The sequence below is a fragment of the Penaeus vannamei genome, chromosome 4 (genome assembly GCF_042767895.1).
Source record: "Penaeus vannamei isolate JL-2024 chromosome 4, ASM4276789v1, whole genome shotgun sequence".
Classification (NCBI taxonomy): domain Eukaryota; kingdom Metazoa; phylum Arthropoda; class Malacostraca; order Decapoda; family Penaeidae; genus Penaeus; species Penaeus vannamei.
This window is the reverse complement of record NC_091552.1, coordinates 48,293,097-48,313,096: the sequence shown is the minus strand read 5'-3', so window position 1 is coordinate 48,313,096 and position 20,000 is coordinate 48,293,097. Positions and strand designations below refer to the sequence as shown.

Sequence of the window (20,000 nt, the reverse complement as noted above, 5' to 3'; positions counted from 1 at the left end):
GGGGTGGTCTGAGGAGGTCGAGGGGGGGAGGGGGGGGAGGGGGGAGAGGAGGAGGGGGGCTAGCTTATCAAGTCTGTGTTTATTAACTTACATTTACTCCGGGGGGGCCAGCGTTGGCTCTTCCTCTCGCCTCTGGTCGGTGGGTCGCTCTCGCTCGCTCTCTCTCTCTTTCTTTCTGTCTTTCTTTCTTTCTTTCTTTCTTTCTTTCTTTCCTTTTTTCTATCTCTTTCTTTCTCTCTCTCTCTGTGTCTGTCTCTCTCTTTCTCTTTCTATCTTTCTTTCTTTCTTTCTTTCTTTATTTCTTTCTTTCTCGCACTCTCTCGCTCTCTCTCTGTCTGTCTCTCTCTCTCTCTCTCTCTCTCTCTCTCTCTCTCTCTCTCTCTCTCTCTCTCTCTCTCTCTCTCTCTCTCTCTCTCTCTCTCTCTCTTCTCTCTCTCTCTTCCTTCCCCTTCCTTCCGTCCCTTCCTCCCTCCCTTCCTTTTCCCTATCCTCCCTTTCCCACCCCTTTTCCCTATCCTCCCTTTCCCACCCCTTTTCCCTCCCCTGTCTCCGCTCTGCCCTCCCTTCCTCCCTCCTTTCTCCTCTATTTCTAACATTTACCGTTTATTGCTACATTTTTTATCATTCCGAGCTAAGCTAACCGTTCAGTCAATACGAAAAAACAAAACAAAACAAAAACAATAACAAGAACACCAACGAAAAAAAAGGAAAACAAACAAACAAAAAAAAATAAATACATTAAGAAAATAACGGCCTTTTGAACAACCAACCCACGTGCTCTCGCCGAATCTCGCGGATCGCGGGATCTGGCGAGAATTCTCGTGTTTTCATAAAGTCTTACATTCGGAGTCTTCCTCTGGGAGGCTTAGCATGTCTTGTGCCTTTCTTTTAATTCTCTCTTTTTTGTTGGCTTGTCTCCTTGTGCCATTGTTCGGTGTTTTTTGTTTTATATTTATATTGTGTTGGGAATGTTTCTCGTTGAGTGAGGAGTTGTTTTTTTATTTCTTTATTTGTTTATTTTAAGTTTTTTAGCATTTTGTTGTTGTTTTTTTGGTTTATTTTTGTTTATTGTTATCTTCTTCGTCAGCATCATCCACATCATCATTATTTGTTGTAATTATTATTATTTTCTTTGTTGTTATTATTTTTGTTGTGTTATTTTCCTTTGGTTATTACTGTCATCATTACCTTTCCTCTTTGGTCTTACTCTTAGAGAAGGTGATGTTCGCGTGTCTTTTATTTTGGTTCTGATTTATTACCTTTTGTCTGTCTCTCTCTTTGCCCATTCTCGTAGGTTATTGTGATGGCCAAGCGCACACGCTGTTTTTGGTGGTCTCTCTCTCTCTCTTTCCTTCTTTCTTTCTTTCTTTCTTTCTTTCTTTCTTTCTCTCTCACTTTCTCTCGCTGTATCTCTCTGTCAGTCTCTTTCTCTCTCTCTCTTTCTCTCTCTCTCTCTCTCTCTCTCTCTCTCTCTCTCTCTCTCTCTCTCTCTCTCTCTCTCTCTCTCTCTCTCTCTCTCTCTTTCTATCTCTCCCCACTCCTTCCCTCTCTCCCTCCTTCTCTCTCCCTCTCCCTCCCTTCCCTCTCTTTCCCTCCTTCCCTCTCTCTCCTCTCTTTCTTTCCCTCTCTCTTCCCTCTCCTTCCCTCACTCTCCCTCCTTCCCTCCTTTCCTCTCTCTCTCCCTCCTTCCCTCCTTCCCTCTCTCTCTCCCTCCCTCCCTCCCTCTCCCTCCTTCCCTCTCTTTCCCTCTCTCTCCCTCCTTCCCTCTCCCTCTCTCCCTCTCCCTCTCCCTCTCTCTCTTTCCCTCAATCTTGCTAAAAGCGAAAGGCAATTCCAGCCCTTGTTTGCAGCAGCAGTACATTCCCAGCCAATTATCAAAAGCATGAGATCTTTGGGAACCTGAAGGAGGGAGGGAAGGGAAGGGAGGAGGGAAGGAGGAAAGAAGCGGGAGGGGGTGCAGGTGCAGGGGGAGGGAAGGAAGGAGGAAACGGGAGAATGGCGGGAGCAGGGGTAGATGGAAGTGGAGGGAAGGGAAAGGAGGGGAACGGGGAAGGGGTGCAGGAGGTGGGAGGAAGGAAGGAGGGAAACAGGGAGAGGGGTGCCAGAGTGTTAGGGAAGGGAAGGGAGGAAACGGGAGGAGAGGGTGCAGGTGGGAGGGAAGGGAAGGAAGGGGAAACAGGGGAGGGTGTGCAGGGTGGGAGGGAAGGGAAGGGAGGAAACAGGGTAGAGAGGGTGCAGGTGGGAGGGAAGGGAAGGGAGGTAAACTGGGGAGGGTGGTGCTGCAGGTGGGAGGGAAGGAAAGGGAGGGGAAACGTGAGGGAGGCAGGTGCAGGTGGGAGGGAAGAGGGAAAGGGAGGGAGAAACGGGGGAGGGGGGTGCAGGTGGGAGGAAGGGAAGGGAGGGAGAAACGGGGAGGGGGTGCAGGTGGGAGAGGAAGGGCAAGGGAGGAGAAACGGGGGAGGGGTGCAGGTGGGAGGAAGGGAAGGGAGGGAAACGGGAAGGAGAGGTGGTACAGGTGGGAGGGAAGGGAAGGGAGGGGAAACGGGGAGGGGGTGCTGGAGTGGGAGGGAAGGGAAGGGAGGGTACAGGAATGGCAAGGGGAAAGGATGGGAGGAAACGGGGAGGGGAATTGCAGGTGGGAGGGGAAAGGGAAGGAGAGGGGGGGGGACTACTTTCCTTCGATGCCTATTTTATGACTTTCTCTTTATTTCGATGATGTTTAATTTTTTTCTGTCTCTCAGTCTTTGTTATTTATGTGGTTTGGTTTCTTTTTTTTGTCTTGTTTTGTAGTTTTTGCCTGTTTCTGTTTTGCTTTTTTTTATTATTTTTCTTTCCGATTTTTCGCTGTTTACTCTTTATATTTTTATCTCACCTTCATCATTTCTTTTTTTCTTTTCCTCCGTTCTTCATTCTACCTTCACTATTTACCTCTTCCGACTTTCCACCATTCTTCTTTTTTTTCCTTCCTCTGACCCCATCAACATTTCCCTCTCTCACTCTCTCATTTCCTCCTTCACACTTTCCCTTTTTGTTCAGTTTCTCTCTCTCTCTCTCTCTCTCTCTCTCTCTCTCTCTCTCTCTCTCTCTCTCTCTCTCTCTCTCTCTCTCTCTCTCTCTCCCTCTCTCTCTCTCCCTCCCCGTCTCCTCCTCCCTCTCTCCCTCCCTCCCTCCCTCCCTCCCTCACTCCCTTCCTCCCCCTCCCTCCCTCTCTCTCCCTCCTCCCTCCTTCCCTCCTTCCCTCCTTCCCTCACTTCTCCTTCCCTCTCCATCTCCATCTCCATCTCCTTCCTCCCCCTCTCTCTCTCCATCTCCTTCCTCCCCCCCTATCCCTCTCCCATCCCGTCCCTTTCTTCCCCTCCGTCCCTCCCTCCATCTTTTCCCCTGACGAAGGAGTGCCCGAGAGTGCCTCGCCTGGCCGGGACGTAAGTGGCGCTGGCACTGGCGGCGAAGGTGCCATCCCTCACGCCTAATGCTACGGTGTCTCGAGGAATTCCTGTGCGAGACGGCGGCGCGTTACGGCTTGTTTCCTTCTCTCTCTCTCTCTCTCTCTCTTTCTCTTTATCTTTCTTTTTTTTTCTCTCGCTTTCTCTATCGCTCTCTCGCTCTCTCTCTCTCTTTCTCTTTCTCTTTCTCGCTCTCTCTCTCTTTCTTCTCTCTCTCTCTCTCTCTCCATCCTCTTCGCTCGGTTGCTTTGTTATTTCGTATTTCCCCTCTCTCTATCATCATACTTTCGTTCTTATCCTTATTTTTCCTTCCCTTTCATTTCCTCTCATCATTTCCCTCCTTCCCCATCCTTCCTGCCATCTTCCCTTTCTCCCTTTCTTCCTCGCTTCATCTTTCCCTCCCTCCCTCCCCATCTTTTTCCCTTTTTCTCCCTTTCCTTTCCCTCCTTTCCATCCATCCATCCACCCTCCTTCCTCCTCCTCCTCTCTCCCTTCCCTCCTTCCTTCTCCCTCTCTCTCTCCTTTCCCTCCTTCCTCCTTCCTTTCCATCCAACCACCCACTCTCCCCCCTCCCTCCCTTCCTCCCTCCCTCCCCCCTCCCCTCCCCCCCCTTCCTACCTTCCTCCCTCCCTCCCTACCCACCTTCCCTTCCTCCCTCTCTTCCTTCCTTCCTCTCTATATCATCCCCCCTCCCCCTCCCCCCCTTCTCCAAGTTAATGACTCCTCCGCCGGCAGCATTACGGCCGCGCTCAGCATGCAGCAGCGGTAACGTCGCTGTAACAGCATTTAACAGCCGTGAGAACAACACCAGGGAAGCGCGGTATGGGGGCGGCTATGGTGTGTTGTGTTGGGGTTTTTTGTTTGTTTTTTTCATCTGTGTTAAATTTTTGTTGATTATGTTTGGTGTTGTTTTTTCTTTGTTATTTATTTATGGCGATGTGTTAACGTATTATTATTATTATTATCATTATTATTATTGTTATTATTATTATTATCGATGTACTAGTATTATTTTTGGTATTTTTTTCTTTATTGTTTGTTTTTATTTCGATGTGTTGGCATATTTTTTATCTTGTTTGTTTGTCTTTTTTTCAAATTGTTTCGTTGGTTTTCGCTACGCGCTTCGCTGCTTCAGAAATATCGGAGCCGTTTCGTTTCGTAGCGGTTTCATGTCTGTTTCGGTTCGCTGTTTGCAAAAAATTGCTTATAAAACTTTTTGCTGTGTGACCGTGAAAGGTATTCATGCTTATCGTAATCAAGCTTGCAAAAAAAAAAAAAGATTATGATAAAAAAAATTAGCAGGAAATATTCATGAGTTTTTAAAATGTAGGTCAAAGTGAGAATTTTTTATTTTAAAAATATGCACATAGATAAAGCATTTTTTTTTTTTTTTTTAGATGTAATCATGCAATTTAAGTCAGGGTAGCATATTGCAAAATAATTAAAAGCGGTAACTAGATATGATTAAAGGAATTAATCTCCCGGTCTGGAAGTAATCTAGGCCAAGAACAAATAAATAAATAAATAACTGAAAAATATAAACGAAATGAAATGTATAAATGACACAAAGACTATAAACACACGAAACGCTCCGAACGGAACCCCCCTGAAGGCGATTAGATCCACAACCAAGCGGGACTCGAAACCGGTTTAGACCTTCCCACGCCTCTCCCGAAAACAGCTGTTCGGCCAGGATTAAACCCGACATACAAGCATAGCCGCCGCGTCCTGCTTGCAATTAACTCGCGCGTGCTTTCAGAATCTGGTGATTTAGCGGGACAGGGCCATTGTGGCGTGGTTGCATGTCATTAACGTGTTATCTCGTGTTTGTTGCGGGCGTGTGCAACGTGCGAGGCGCCGGGAAGAGGGGTATTGTTTGGCTTAACTTGATTAGGTGGAGGAAAAAAGATTAAGGATCGCGGGACGAAAATGTACTGTTGGCGGGAGGACGGATCGCGGGTTAGAGAAAACGGAGGAGGAAACTAGGAGGGAGGGGGGACTCTCCTGTTTGGTGATGTTATTATTATAATTAATATTCTTGTTGTCGTCGTCGTCGTCATCGTCGTCGTAGTCGTCATCGTCTTCATCAACGTCATCATCATCATCATCATCATCATCACTACTACTATAATACTACTACTACTATAACTACTACTGCTACTACTACTACAACTATTGACGCTGCTACTACTGCTACTACTATTATTATTGCTACTACTGCTATTACTACTACTACTACTACTACTACTAGTTACTATTCCCATTACTACTACTACTATTACTACTACTACTACTACTACTACTACTACTACTACTACTACTACTACTACTACTACTACTACTACGACTACCACTACTGTGCGGTAACCCTGCATAAAATAGTGTTTGCACATGTAAGTCGTGAAGTCACGACCAGTCATTGTCACTCTCTTGAAAAATGTCGACCTCTTTTTAATTTTCAAATACCTATTTTATTAAATGTACATTCCACGTCTATGCTATGCGTTGTATATTATTACGAACACATTTTTTTATTAGTAGTCCGCAACCTTCTCCCGGGAAATACAACGGTTTTGTTGTCATTGCGTTTTTTGGGAGCGAATTGTTGACAACGTTCCTGGTGTTTCGGAATTCTTTGGCGTTATTCCGGTTAAATGAACTGTTAACGCCATTATTCCGGTGAGAAATAGACTGTTGAAGATCCAGTTACAATCTCAGGGATGATACTAAATTCAGTGAAGTACAATAACGGTGCTGTAGCCGAAATTCGACGGAAATATGGATGGTCGTCACTTTCACAACAACCCGAGGGCGCCATTTCGCTAGGCCTACAGGTAAACCCATTCGGTGTCCTAAAATGCAATTAATTTTGTAACGGATGAAGTAATAGGTTAAATAATACGGTGTTTGAGAAGTTTAGGATGACGATCGGGTCATTCGCGCACCCATAATTCACGTAATGATAATTGATGTCATAATTTGCGACATATTTTCCCTTTTTTTATCAATTATATATCATACGGTAGGTATCATACATGTTTATTCATTGATTTACTGATTTACTCGTTCATTCATTCTTTTATTTATATACTTATTTATTCACTGTTTGTTGTTGATGTGTTGTTTTTGTTTTGTTGTGGTGTTGTTTTGTGTTGTTGCCGTTGTTGTTGTTGTGTTGTTGCCGTTGTTGTTGTTGTGGTGGTGGAGGAGGTGTTGTTATTATTGTTGTGTTGTTGTTGTGGTGTTGCTGTTGTTATTGTTGTTCTTGCTGTGTAGTGGCGGTGCCTCAAAGCAGGACGAAAATCGACTCCGTTTACCCAATTACAGCCTTCTCTCGCGTTCCGTGCACTGGAGATTTGTGCTTTTGTGATATTAAATTCCGCAAGCCAATTTATATTTAATTTGGTACAAAGATAACCTGATATTGGTTCCAGCTGTAGTTCGTTCCACGCCCGCGGTCTTGTTTCGAAAGCGGAAATCTTATGTTCATTTTTAGAGCAAAAATAAGTATTTATAAACCTCAAGGAAATAAAAAATAATGGCAATAAAGATAAAACTGTAAGGAAAAAATATTCTTAGAAACTTAATTAAAAATAATGAAGTAAAGATAAAACTGTAAGAAAAAAATATATGCTTAGAAACCTAATTAAAAATAATGGAAGTAAAGATAAAACTAAGAAAAATATATATGCTTAGAAATCTAATTAAAAATAATGGAAGTAAAGATAAAACTAAAAATATATATATATGCTTAGAAATCTAATTAAAGATAATGGAAATAGAGATAAAACTGTAAGAAAAAATATATGCTTAGAAACCTAGTTAAAAATAACGGAAATAAAGTTGTTACTGTAACTAAGTCACGAACTTAGTACTTGTTGGCCGCGCCTGTAATGTGTATGGCGTTAGTAGAGTCCGCGCCAAGTTGTTCTGAAAGTTATTCGAGAACTTAAGTAAGTGTGTTGTTCCCTTGTTTGTTCTTGGGGCTGGCTTTGTGGACACTGAGTCGGATTTTTTTTTTTCCTTTCTCTCCCTTTTCTCTCTCTCTCCTTTCGCTCTCTCTTTCGCTCTCTCTTTCGCTCTCTCTTTCTCTCTCTCTTTCTCTCTCTCTTTCTCTCTCTCTTTCTCTCTCTCTTGCTCTCTCTTTCTCTCTGTCTCTCTCTCTCTCTCTCTCTCTCTCTCTCTCTCTCTCTCTCTCTCTCTCTCTCTCTCTCTCTCTCTCTCTCTCTCTCTCCTTTCTCTCTCTCTTTCTCTCTCCTTTCCTCTCTCCTTTCTCTCTCTGTCTCCCTCTCCCTCTCTCTTTTTCTTTTTCTCCTTCTCTTCTCTTCCCCTTCTTCCTCCCTCTCCTCCTGCTTTTCCTCCTCCATTTTCATCATCATCTTTCTTTTCTTCTTCTTTTTCCTTTTCTTCTTCCTCCTCCCCCTGCCCTCCCCCTCCCCCTCGAGCCCCCGAGAACTCGTCGGGTCTCCTTCATTAACTTACATTATATTGGAGAACGATTAGTGGCCCTATCACGCCCTCTTGCCTGGCTCGGAATGGCTCGCGTAAGTGAACGGAGACGCGGGAGGGGGCGGGAGGGCAGGGGCGAGAGAGGGAGCGGGGAGGGAGGGGCGGGGAGAGGGGAGGGGCAGGGAGGGGGCGGAGAGGGGCGGGAGGAGGTGGAGAGGAGGGCGGGAGGAGGAGAGAAAAGGGAAGGTGGAGGATGTGCAGTGAAGGAAGATACGATAGTGAGGTAATGGACAAGGTCAAGGGTTTGAAGAAAATTGGGGTGGGTTGGGGGGGGGGTGAGTGTGGACAAGAGACAGAAAAGACATACAAAGATGCATGCGCGGATGTACTCACTCACTCCTACAAACACACACACACACACACACACACACACACACACACACACACACACACACACACACACACACACACACACACACACACACACACACTCTCCCCCCACACAGCCCCCATCCCCTGACACCCCAAACCCCTCCCCTCAAGCCCCCCACCCCGTCCTCTCCCCTCGACATCAGCTCAAACACAGTCCCTGTCTTTGACGAAACGGTACTCGAGTAAACAAATATAATTGTCCCCCCCGCTATTGTTGTTGCCGTTTTTTGTGACGCATACAGTGTTTCTTCGCCAAGTCCCGTCGGCGGAAAAGGACAGATGAATTGAGTAACTTGCCTTGATTGGAGGGAGGGAGGGAGGGAAGGAGAGGAGGAGAGGAGGAGAGGATGAGGGCGGGAGGGAAGGAGAGGGACGGGGGGAAGGAAGGTGGATTGGCGGGTGGGAGGGAAGGAGGGAAGGAGAGGAGGACGGCGGGAGGGAAGGTGGATTGGAGGGAGGGAGGGCGGTAGGGGGAAGGTGGATTGGCGGGTGGGAGGGAGGGTATTCGTGAGGGAGAGAGAGAGAGAGAGAGGGAATGTGGAGAGTGAAACTGGAGTGGAAGGAAGGGAAGAAGAGAGTGGAGCGGAGGGGTGGGAAGGAGGGAGCGAGGGAGGGAGTGGAAGGAGTAAAAGGTCCTCGAGACGCCAGGAGTGCCCGGAGAAGTGTCGCAGAAAACGAAAATATCTGGGGAGGAATTTCCGAGAGGACGGCGACACGTCAGCGGCACTTTCGCCTTCTTCCTTTCTTCTCTTTCGCTCGTCTTGGCTCCTCCCTTTCATCTTTTGTCTCCCTTTCATCCGTCGGGGGGTAGGGGTGGAGGGGGGGGGCTGGTCAGAAGTCAAGTGTATTGCGATTTCGAATATGTCCCTCTTCTTTCTTCATCCTCCTCTCCCTTCTTCCCCTTTTCTCCCTTTCCTCCTTTCTTCTCCTTCCTTCTTCATCCTCCTCCCACTTTTTCCCTTTTTCTCCATTTTCCTTCATCCTTCCCCATCTTCCTTCTTCATCCTCCCCATCTTCCTTCTTCATCCTCCCCATCTTCCTTCTTCATCCTCCCCCATCTTCTTTCTTTGTCTCCCCCCACTTCCTCTCTCTCCTCTCTCTTCTCTCTCTCTCTTCTCTCTCTTCTCTCTCTTCTCTCTCTCTCTCTCTCTCTCTCTCTCTCTCTCTCTCTCTTCTCCTTTCCCTTTCCCCTTTCTTTGGACTCTCCTCTTCCTCTTCGGCTTCCTCTTTCCCTCCTCCCCCTCCCCTTCCCTTTCCCTTTCCTCCTCCCCTTTCTCCCTCTTATATAATTCCTTCCTCCTCCCCTTCCCCTTCCCCTTCCCTTCCCCCCTCTCATCTAATTCCTTCCTCCCCTTCCATTCCCTTTCCCCTTGTCTCTCCCCCTCTCTTCTAATTCCTTCCTCCTCCTCCTCTTCCTCCGTCCCTTCCCCTTCCCCGTCTTCCCTCGTTGGCGTTTAAATAATGAGTCATGATAATAACAATGATAATAGCAATAACAATAGGAATGAAACCTTCTCGCTCTGTAAGCACAAGGAAGACGTCGATTTGCGCTCGTCATCGACATCATCACCGTCATCGTCATTGTCATCGTCATTGTCATTGTCGTCATCACCACCTACACCACCACCATCATCACCACCACCTACGCCACCACCTCCCCCACCACCACCACCACCATCATTAGCACCACCAACACCACCATCATTAGCACCACCAACATCACCACCACCACCAACACCACCACCACCTCCCTCACCACCACCATCAACACCACTTACACCACCACCTCCCCCACCAACACCACCATCACCACCACCTACGCCACCACCACCTCCCCAACCACCACCACCACCTTCCCCAACACCACCACCACCACCACCTCCCCCACAACCACCTCCCCCACCATCATCGTCACCACCACCACCTCCCCCACCACCACCATCACCATCATCTCAGCCAGGGATCGAGGAGAGGCTCAGGGAGATGGTGATGATGATGATGACACCTCACAGACGCGAGAGAGGGAAGGTCCATGTCATTTGGGGGGGGGGGGGGTGAGAGGGGAAGCGGGTTGAGGAGAAGGGTGGAAGATGAGGAAGAGGAGGAGGAGGAGGAGGAGGAGGAAGAAGTAGAAGAAGAGGAGGAGGAGAAGGAAGTAGGGGAGGAGGAAGGGTAGGAGTAAGAAGAGGAAGAGGAGGAGGAGGAGAAGAAGGGGACAGGGGAGGAGGCGGAAGAAGAGGAGGAGAAGGAGGAAGAAGAAGAAGAGGAAGAGGAGAAGAAGGAAGAAGAAATGGAGGAGTAAGAAGAGGAAGAGGAGAAGGAGGAGAAGAAGGAAGGGGAGGTGGTGGTGGTGGAAGGGTGCGTAAGTGGATGGCGGGTGAGTGAGTAGGCGGGTTTGGCGATTGTGTGTAAAGGGTTCGAAGGATAGATGGGGGAGGGTGGATAGAGGAGATAGAAGGAGGAAGGGATAAAAGGGAGGGACAGGCAGAGGACAGTAGAGAAAGGGAAGGATCGGAAAGATAGAGAGGGTGGGGGTGAAGGCGAATATTGGTTAATAAGGAAGAGGAAGAGGAAGAGGAAGATGAAGGAGAAGAAGAAGAAGAGGAGGAGGAGGAGGAAGAGAAGAAGAAGAAGAAAAGGAAGAGGAAGAGTAAGAGAAGGGGAAGAAGAGGAGGAAGAGGAAGAAGAAAAACAGAAGAGGAGGAAGAGGAAGATAAAGAACAAAAGAAGAGGAGGAAGAGGAGGATCACGATGAAGATGAGACACTGACAGACGGAAGCGTAGGCTGGTCGATGCAGAGCTACGCAGGCTATGGGAGGTGGAGGGGGAGGGGGAGGGGGAGGGGGGTGTAGAGCTAGGAGGAAAGGGAAGTAGAGAAGGAGTGAAGGAAGAGGGATAGGGCTGAGAGAAGGAGAATGGGGAGAAGAAGAGAGGAAAGGAGGGGGAGGGAAAGCGAAAATTAGGGAGAGAGAGAAAGAGAGAGTGGGGGAGAGAGAGAGAGAGGGAGAGCGGGAGGGAGAGAAAGAGAGAGAGAGAGAGAGGGGGAGGGAGAGAAAGAGACAGAGAAGAGGGGGAGGAGGGAGAGAAAGAGAGAGAGAGAGAGAGGGAGACAGACAGAGAGAGAAAGTCTATCTGATCGCATCTGCCGTCTCCTCTCCAGCATCTTCGAACATCCGGGACATCGGCACATCACATCACGTGTCAGATGAGGGTCGATGATGTTAATGGGGTTAGTGGCGGTTTAGTTGGACTCCGGGCTTTGCTGGGGGCGGGCGGGTGGCGGAGCGGGAGGGAAAGGAGGGAGAAGAGGGAGTGGGAGAATGGGTGGAGGGAAGGTGGGGAGGGGAAGGAGAATTGGTGGAGGGAAGGTGGGGAGGGGAGGGAGAATGGGTGGAAAATAGGAAGGGGAGGGGGAAGATTGGGAGGGAGAAAAGGGAGACGGAGAATGGGTGGAAGATGGATAGGGAGGGAGGGAGAAAAAAGGGAGAAGGAGAATGGATGGAAAAAGGGGAAGGGAGAGAGAAAAAAAGATAGGAAGAATGGGTGGAAAATAGGGAGTGGAAGGAAGAATGGAGAAGGAAATTGGGTGGAAGATGGGTAGGGAGGAAGAGAATGGAAAGTGGAAATGGCTGGAAAATAAGGATGTGTGAGAAGAATGTGCGGAGGGAATGGAAGAGGAAGGGAGGAAGGTAAGGTGTAAGAAAGTGGAGGATAAAGGAAGGGAAAAGGGACAGCTAGGCAAGTAGGGAAAGGAAAGGGGAGTGGGAAAAGTGGGGAAAATGTCAGGACAAGATAGAGATACAAAAGGAAACATAGCAAGAGAAGAGGGAAAGAGAGAGGGAGGAAGAGGGAAAAGGAAATTGAGAATAGGCGAAAAGACTAAAAAAAAGAAGGAAATATAAGGATGACATAGTAAGAGAAGGGAGAAGGAAGGAAGGAGGGATGGAGAGGGAAAAGGAAATTGAGAATAGGCCAAAAAAAAAAAGAAATATAAGAATCACATAGTAAGAGAAAGGAGAAAGAGAGTAGGAGGGAGTGAGGGAGAGGGAAAAAAGGAAATTGAGAATAGGCGAAAAAACTAAAAAAAAAAGAAGGAAATATAAGGAAGAGAAGGGGAGTTTATGATTGGGTTGACGTTTGCGTTGTTTGTTTCTCATTTCGAGTTGGAATTGGAACTGGAATCTCGTTACCGAAAACAGAGGGATAATGACGCCAAAAAAAACAAAAAAAACGTTTAGAAAATAATTGAATATTGCTACGAATAACACATTAGTTGAAGCACCGGCGTACGAATAAGGAAACCGAGAGAAAGTAAGAGTAAATGATAATAAAGGTGAATTCCGCGAGAAGGGGACACGACTTTGACCGGAATCTCAAGGAAACAAAAGACAAACATAGAAAACGGGATAAAGCGTTGGCATGGCACGTCACAAAAAACGTAAACGCGAGAAGGGGAGACTTCAATAGACAACGAAGAGGGAGACACAGAAAATGGGAATTAAGGAGGAAGGGGCGATGATTACAAACAGGAATGTCAGAAGGGAGAGAGCAAAGAGAAGGCGATGGAAGACAGAGGATAAGAGAAGCATAAAAGAGAGATTGGGATAATAGTTAATAAAGTGGGGGAAGAGAAGAGAATGATACTGAATGAATTATGATGCGAGATGGATATCATGAGAAATAACTTAACAGAAAAAAAATTAAAAATGGAAGGGACCGGAGAGGGAGAAAGCGACAAGCGAGGAAGAAACGATGATAAATAGACGGGGAAATAATATAAGAGTAATAACGCATGTAAATTGGAAAGAGAAGAGGGGATACAAAGAGTACATTCCAGTAGAAATTTAAACCTAAATGTACCTCCACAAGAAAGAAAAATGGACGCGATATTAGATGCTATTGCTGGTAGGAATGTGTTTACATTTTAATATTTACTGACGCCATTTTCTTTTTTTTCTTTCTCTCCTTTTTTTCTACTTTTTGTTAAGGTAGACATATGTAACACGTGCAAAGGGGAGAGATGGAGGGGAGGGGGGGGAGGGCAGAAGGTGATGATTTCCCCCCACCCCATCCATCGTACCCCCCACCCCACCCCCCACCTCCCACCCCATCCTCTATTCTCTAACCCAAACAAACGACAGAGCTGGTTTAAACCCCGCGAAGGTGAAACGATTTACTGTTATTGCTTTTGCTGTCTAAACCTCACCCCCCCCCCCACCCCCACCCCCACCTTCTCTCTTGGCCATGATCTGCGCCTACTTCCTTTCTTACTTTCTCTTTCTCTCTTTCTCTCTCTCTCTCTCTCTCTCTCTCTCTCTCTCTCTCTCTCTCTCTCTCTCTCTCTCTCTCTCTCTCTCTCTCTCTCTCTCTCTCTCTCTCTCCCTCTCTCTCTCTCTCTCTCTCTCTCTCTCTCTCTCTCTCTCTCTCTCTCTCTCTCTCTCTCTCTCTCTCTCTCTCTCTCTCTCTCTCTCTCTCTCTCTCTCTCTCTCTCTCTCTCTCTCTCACTCACTCACTATCTCTTCTCTTCCTCCTCCTTCTCCTTTCGTCACCTATCCTCAGTCTCATGACTTCTTTCCCTTCTTCATTCTGTTGCTTTTCTCATCTTTCCCTCTTGCTCTTCCACTTTCTCTTCCCCTCCTTCCCTTCCTCATTTTTGTTCTCCTCCCTCTTCTTCCTCTACTTCCTCTCTCCCATCTCAGCTCTCCTCACTCCCCTCATTCCTCTCCCTCCGTTCTCCCTCTCTTCTCTCCCCTCTCTATCCTTCTTTTCCTCCTCCATATCCGCCTTTACCTCTTTCTCTCCCTCTCCATTCTCTCCTCTCTCTCTTCCCTCACCTCTCTCCTCTCTCCCTCTCCTCCCTCTCCTCCCTCTCCTTCTCCCTCTCCTCCTTCTCCTCCTCCCTCTCCCTCCCTCTCTCTCTCTCCTCCTCCCTCTCCTCCCTCTCCTTCTCCCTCTCCTCCCTCTCCCTTCTCCTTCTCCTCTCTCTCCTTCTCCCTCTCCTTCCTCTCCTTCTCCCTCTCCTCCCTCTCCCTTCTCCCCTCTACCCTCTCCTTCTCCCTCTCCTCCCTCTCCTTCCTCTCCTCCCTCTCCTCTCTCTCCTCCTCTCTCCTCCTCCCCTTTTCGGTGTTTCGTAACCTACTATTAACACTACACATTTATTCCTCACCGCCTCACGCGCCAAGCATCCATTGTGATGATAATCTCCCCCCACCCCTCTCTCTCTCTCTCTCTTTCTCTTTCTCTCTCTCTTTCTCTCTCTCTTGTTCTTTCTCGCTCGCTCGCTCTCTCTCTCTGTGTCTTTCTTTCTCTCTCGCTCTCTCTCGCCCTCTCTCTCTCTCTTTCTCGCTCTCTCTTTCTCTCTTTCTCTCTCTTTCTTTCACTCTGTCTTTCTTTCTCTCTCTCGTTCTTTCTCTCTCTGTCTGTCTCTCTCTCTCTCTCTCTCTCTCTCTCTCTCTCTCTCTCTCTCTCTCTCTCTCTCTCTCTCTCTCTCTCTCTCTCTCTCTCCTCTCTCCCTCCCTCCCTCCCTCTCTCTCTCTCTCTCTCTCTCTCTCTCTCTCTCTCTCTCTCTCTCTCTCTCTCTCTCTCTCTCTCTCTCTCTCTCTCTCTCTCTCTCTCGCTGCTCTCTCTGTTCTCTCGCTCTCTCGTCTCTCTCTCTCTCTCTCTCTCTCTCTCTCTCTCTCTCTCTCTCTCTCTCTCTCTCTCTCTCTCTCTCTCTCTCCCTCTCTCTCTCTCTCTCTCTCTCTCTCTCTCTCTCTCTCTCTCTTTCTCTTTCCCCCTCCCTTGTTCCCGACTTGCCTCTCTCTCTTTCTCTATCTCTATCTATATATCTGTCTATCTATCTATCTCCTTTTCATGTGTCTATTTATGTGGGGGGAGGGAGAGAGAGAGAGGGGAGAGAGAGACAGACAGACAGAGAGACAGAGAGAAAGAGAGAGAGAGAAAGGTACGGGAGGGAGAGTGACAGACAGAGGGAGGCACAGAGAGAGAGCGAAGAAGGAGAGGACAAGTGAGGAAAGAAGGAGAAGCAGTGAGAAGAAGATGACAGGACACGAAGAGAAGTGAGGAGAGGGGAGAGAAGGAGAGAGAGAGGAGAGAGAGGAGAGAGGAAGAGAGAGAGAGAGAGGGGAGAGAGGAGAGAGAGAGGGGAGAGAGGAGAGAGGAGAGAGAGGGGAGAGAGAGAGGAGAGAGGGAGGAGGGTGCGGGACGGAGGCTTAGCATCATCGTATCATGCAAGATCTTAACTTGTCCAAGATAAGGTGATCATGTTGTTAGGCTTCTTTTCCTCGGTGCTTCTTTCATCTTCTTTCCTGACGCTTCCTCTTTGCGTCCTCTCGGGGGTTTTGGGCATTTTATTTGATAGAGTTTTAATCCCTCGGTTTTCTGATATTTTCGATTTTTTTTTAACTTTTTCTTATTCATACTCCATCTTTTTCCTCCTTTTCCTTCTCCTCCCTCTCCTTCTTTTTCCTCCTCTTCCTTCTCCTCCCTCTCCTTCTTCTTCTTCTCCTTCTTCTTCCTCCTACTCCTCCTCCTCCTCCTCCTCCTCCTCCTCTTCCTCCTCTTCCTCCCTCCTCCCTCCCCCCCTCCCTCCCTTCCTCCTCACCCCTCCTCCTCCCCCTCCCCCTCCCCCTCCCCCTTCCAAGTCCATCACACTTCACACCATAATTTCTTCTTTTTTAATTCCTCCTTTATCACCCTTATCACCTTTGATGTCCGTTTATTAAGCATTCATTTATTCATTGTATATTGCCCCGTGTTCATGACTGTGCTAAGGTTTCTTGTAGTTGTGTTTACCTGGTTTCGTTCTGTGGGTTTCGTTTCCATTCTCCGTTTTTCTTTGTGTCTCTTTTGGGTGTGCGAAGGCGGAAGGAAAGAGGGAGAGATGGAGGAAGTGAGGGGAAGAGAGAGAGGGAAAGGGAAAGAGAGAGGAAGAGGGGGGGGATATGGATAGGGAGAGGGAAAGAGGGAGGAAGAGGGGGAGGGATATGGATAGGGAGAGGGGGAGAGAAAAGGAAAGAGAGAAAGAGGGAGAGATAGGGAAAGATAGAGGAGAAGTCTATCTTCCCCTTTCTCGTTCTCATTCTCTTTTATTCTCTCTTTCTCCCTCTCTCTCTTTCTCATTCTCTTTCTATTTTTCTCTTACTTTCTCTCTCTTACTTTCTCTCTTTCTCTCCTCTACGGAAGGGAGAGGGAGAAAGAGAAAAAATGAGGAAGAGAGAGGAGAGAACTTGAGAATGAGCACGCTGATGAGACGGTAGATAAGAGACAACAGAAGATAAACAAAGTAAACAACAGATCTTTATCTCCTTCCCGCTTTGAATAGTCTTTCGCTTCCTTCCCCTTCTCTCTCCCTCCCTTCCTTCCCCCTTCCTCTCCCCCTCTTCCCTCTCTCTCGTTTCTTCCCCTTTCCTCTCACCCCTCCTCTTTTTCTCCCCCTTTCCTCTCACCCCTCCTCTTTTTCTCCCTCTCTCTCTCGTGTCTTTCACCTTTCTCTCCCTTATTTCTCCATCTCCCCCTCGTTTCTCTCCCTTCACTCCGTATTCTCCCCTCCCCCCATTTTCTCCCCCTTCCCCTCTGCCATTTTCTCCCCCTTCCCCTACCCCCATTTCCCCCCTTCCCCTACCACCATTTTCTCCCCCTTCCCCTACCCCCGTTTTCTCCCCCTTCCCCTCCCCCCATTATCTCCCCTTCCCATCCCTCCGTTTTCTCCCCCTTCCCCTCCCCCATTTTCTCCCTATCCCCCCCTCCCCCATTTTCTCCCCTTCCCCCATTTTCTCCCCCTTCCCCTCCCCCTCCCCCTCCCCCCATTTCTCCTCCCAAAGCGCCCCCAAGCGTCGATGTTGGGCCGTACACGCGGGCCCCTTGGCGAGCGCTGTTGAATATACGTCAAGTGTATAATGGTTAGCTGCGAGAATATCTTTTCTCCCTCCGTCCCTCGCCGCCTTTTTCTTCTTTTCTTTTTTTTTCTTGCTTTTCCTTTTTTGTCTCTTCTTTTTTTTTCATTTCTCTTTTTTTATTTCGTTTTCTTTTTTCTTTTTGTTTTTTACTTTTGTTCTTTTTGTGTCCTTTCGTTTTCTAGGGTTTAATGGTTCTTGTCTTCTCTTCCGTTATCGGCTCGCCTTCTTTTTCCTTTTATCTGTCTCTCTCTCTCTCTCTCTCTCTCTCTCTCTCTCTCTCTCTCTCTCTCTCTCTCTCTCTCTCTCTCTCTCTCTCTCTCTCTCTCTCTTTCTCTCTCTTTCTCTCTTTCCTTCCCTCCTTCTCATTTCCCTCTTCCCCAGTCATCACCCCCTCTCCAATATCTCTCTCCTTCCCTTTTATTTTCCTTTTTCCCCCTCCCAACTCTTTTCTTTCCAATATTGCCTTTCTTTCCCTTTTTTCCTCCTCCCTCTTGCTTATCTCCCTTCCCCCTCTCCCACTCTTCCCCTTCCTCATTTATTCAGGCATATTTTCCGCCTCTCCATCGCGCTCTGCTTGTTAAGGTGATTTGCTGCCTCTCTCCCTCTCCCCTCTCGTTAGATCTTTCTCTTCTCCTTCCCCTCTCTTCCCCTCACCTGCTCGCCACTCCTTCCCCCTCCCCTCTCTTCCCCTCACCTGGTCGCCACTCCTTCCCCCTCCCCTCTCTTCCCCTCACCTGGTCACCTGCCCCTCCTTCCCCCTCCCCTCATTTTCCTTTCGGTTTTCCCATACCCTCATCCCCTCCCCTCACTTTTTTTCTCATCCTCACCCCCTCTTCTTTATATTTCACAGTCATCCCCTCCTCTTTCTTATCCCCTCACCCTCACCCCTTCCTCTCTATCTCCCCTCCCCTCATCCCTCTCCTCTTTATCTTCCCCTCACCCTTACCCCCTCCTCTTTATCTCCCCTCCCCTCACCCCCTCTTCTTTATCTTCCCCCTCCCCATCATCCCTTCCCCTCTCTCGTCCCCTTATCGTCATCACCTTCTGTTCCCCTCTTCACTTCCCCTCCCTATCATCCCTTCCCCATCACCCCTTCCTCTTTCTCTTCCCCTCACCGTCATCACCTTCTATTCCCCTCCTCACTTCCCCTCACATAGAACCCGCCGCGCCCCCTTGCTCTCTCCTCCCCGGTTCTACGTACCTGAGCTGTTAAATATATCTTCATTCTTTGAGAAGAGGTGTTATGTTCCCGATAATCAGTATTTCTCCGTGCCTCTTTTCTTTCTTTCTCTTTCTTTCTCTTTCTTTCTCTTTCTTTCTTTCTCTTTCTTTCTCTCTCTCTCTCTCTCTCTCTCTCTCTCTCTCTCTGTCTCTCTCTCTCTCTCTCTCTCTCTCTCTCTCTCTCTCTCTGTCTCTGTGTCTCTCTCTCTCTTACCTCTCTTCTTTCCATTTAGTTTCTCTCCTTCTCTCTTCCTCCCTTCCTTATGCCCTCTTTAGTCTTTCCCCTTCCCTTTCCCTCTCTTTCCCTCTTCTCCTTCCTTTCCTCTTTTCCTCTTCCCTGGTCCTCCTTCCCTCTTTCCTGTTTCTCCTTCCCCTCTTCCTTCCGTCTTTTCCTCTTAACTGTAACTCCTTTCCACTTCCTTGTTCCTCCATCCCCCCTTCCCCTCACCCTCCCTCTTTCCCTTCCCTCATTCTTCTCCCCTTACCTCTTTCCTCTCTCCTTCTCCCTTTCCCCTTCCCTTCCCTCCTCCTCCCTTTACCTCTTTCCCCTCCTTTTCCCCTCTTCTCCCTTTCCCCTCTCCCCTCCCCTTCTCTCTTTCCTCCTTGTCCCTCCCCCTTTTCTTATTCTCATTTTCCCTTCCCTCTTCCTTCCTCCCATTTTCCTCTCCTCCCCCCCTCCCCTCCCTCCTCCTCCCTCCTCCCTTGCCGATGCTCGCGTGAGGAGTATTTCTCGAGGGCAAGATTTATACTCCCTGGGCGGTGAGATTTCGGTTTGTTGAATAATTGCCGGATTTAAGCTTTTTAGGGGGGGTGAGGGGGTGGGGGAGGGGGTGGGGGAAGGCGTTTTAATTCCGGCTCCTCTGGTGGCGGTGCTGTGATTATTTTCTTTTTATCTATTTTTTTTATCTATTTTATCTTTTTATCTATTTATTTTATTTATTTTTTATTCAATCTATTTGTATTTTTTTTTTCTATTTCTACCTCTTTGCCAGTTTGTCTCTCTCTCTCTCTGTTTATTTATCGATCTATCTATATCTATCAGTGTGTCTGTCTCTCTCATTATTTATTTACCCATTATTTATTTACCTCGTTTGGCTATATTCCTATCTCTGTCTTTCTGTCTCTTTGTCCATCTATCCATCAGTTTCTTTATGTCTTTCTCATTTTTAACGGTTATCATCATTATCATTATTATCATTACCATTATCGCTCTTTTTTACTTAATTTAGTAATTTTTATCTTCACCCCTATCACCATTTTTATTATTTTTATTATTATTACACATTTTCCCCTTAACATTTTTCTACTTCTCCCGTTTCTGACATTCCTTTGTCTCTTAATCTCCCTTTATCCTCCCTCTGTATTTCATAGCTTATGTCTTTTTTCTTATCGGATAATAGGAGAGGGAGAGAGGATGAGGTCGGGGAATTGAGGACAGAAAAGAGTGTGGCCTTCGTGAACTTTGCGGATAGGCCTATGTAGCACTGTACTCGTGTTTGTGCGTGTATGTGCGTGTTTTTAGGGGGTTGTTTGGATCATGTATTCACGCGCGTATGTG

At 47.6% G+C, this 20,000-nt stretch overlaps 1 protein-coding gene across 3 annotated transcripts in view; it reads left to right on the top strand.

The window, feature by feature from the left end:
• LOC113822084 (uncharacterized) overlaps positions 1–20,000 on the top strand; it is a 177,442-nt gene that overhangs the window by 24,842 nt on the left and 132,600 nt on the right. The window contains exon 1 of one of the 3 annotated variants that reach the window (XM_070121158.1): positions 6,074–6,277. The exons of the other annotated variants lie outside the window; for them this stretch is intronic. Within the exon in view, the coding sequence (XP_069977259.1) occupies positions 6,226–6,277 (52 nt within the window). The 5' untranslated portion in view covers positions 6,074–6,225. Of the gene's footprint in view, positions 1–6,073; positions 6,278–20,000 lie in introns of those variants that run through there. 3 annotated transcript variants of the gene reach the window in all.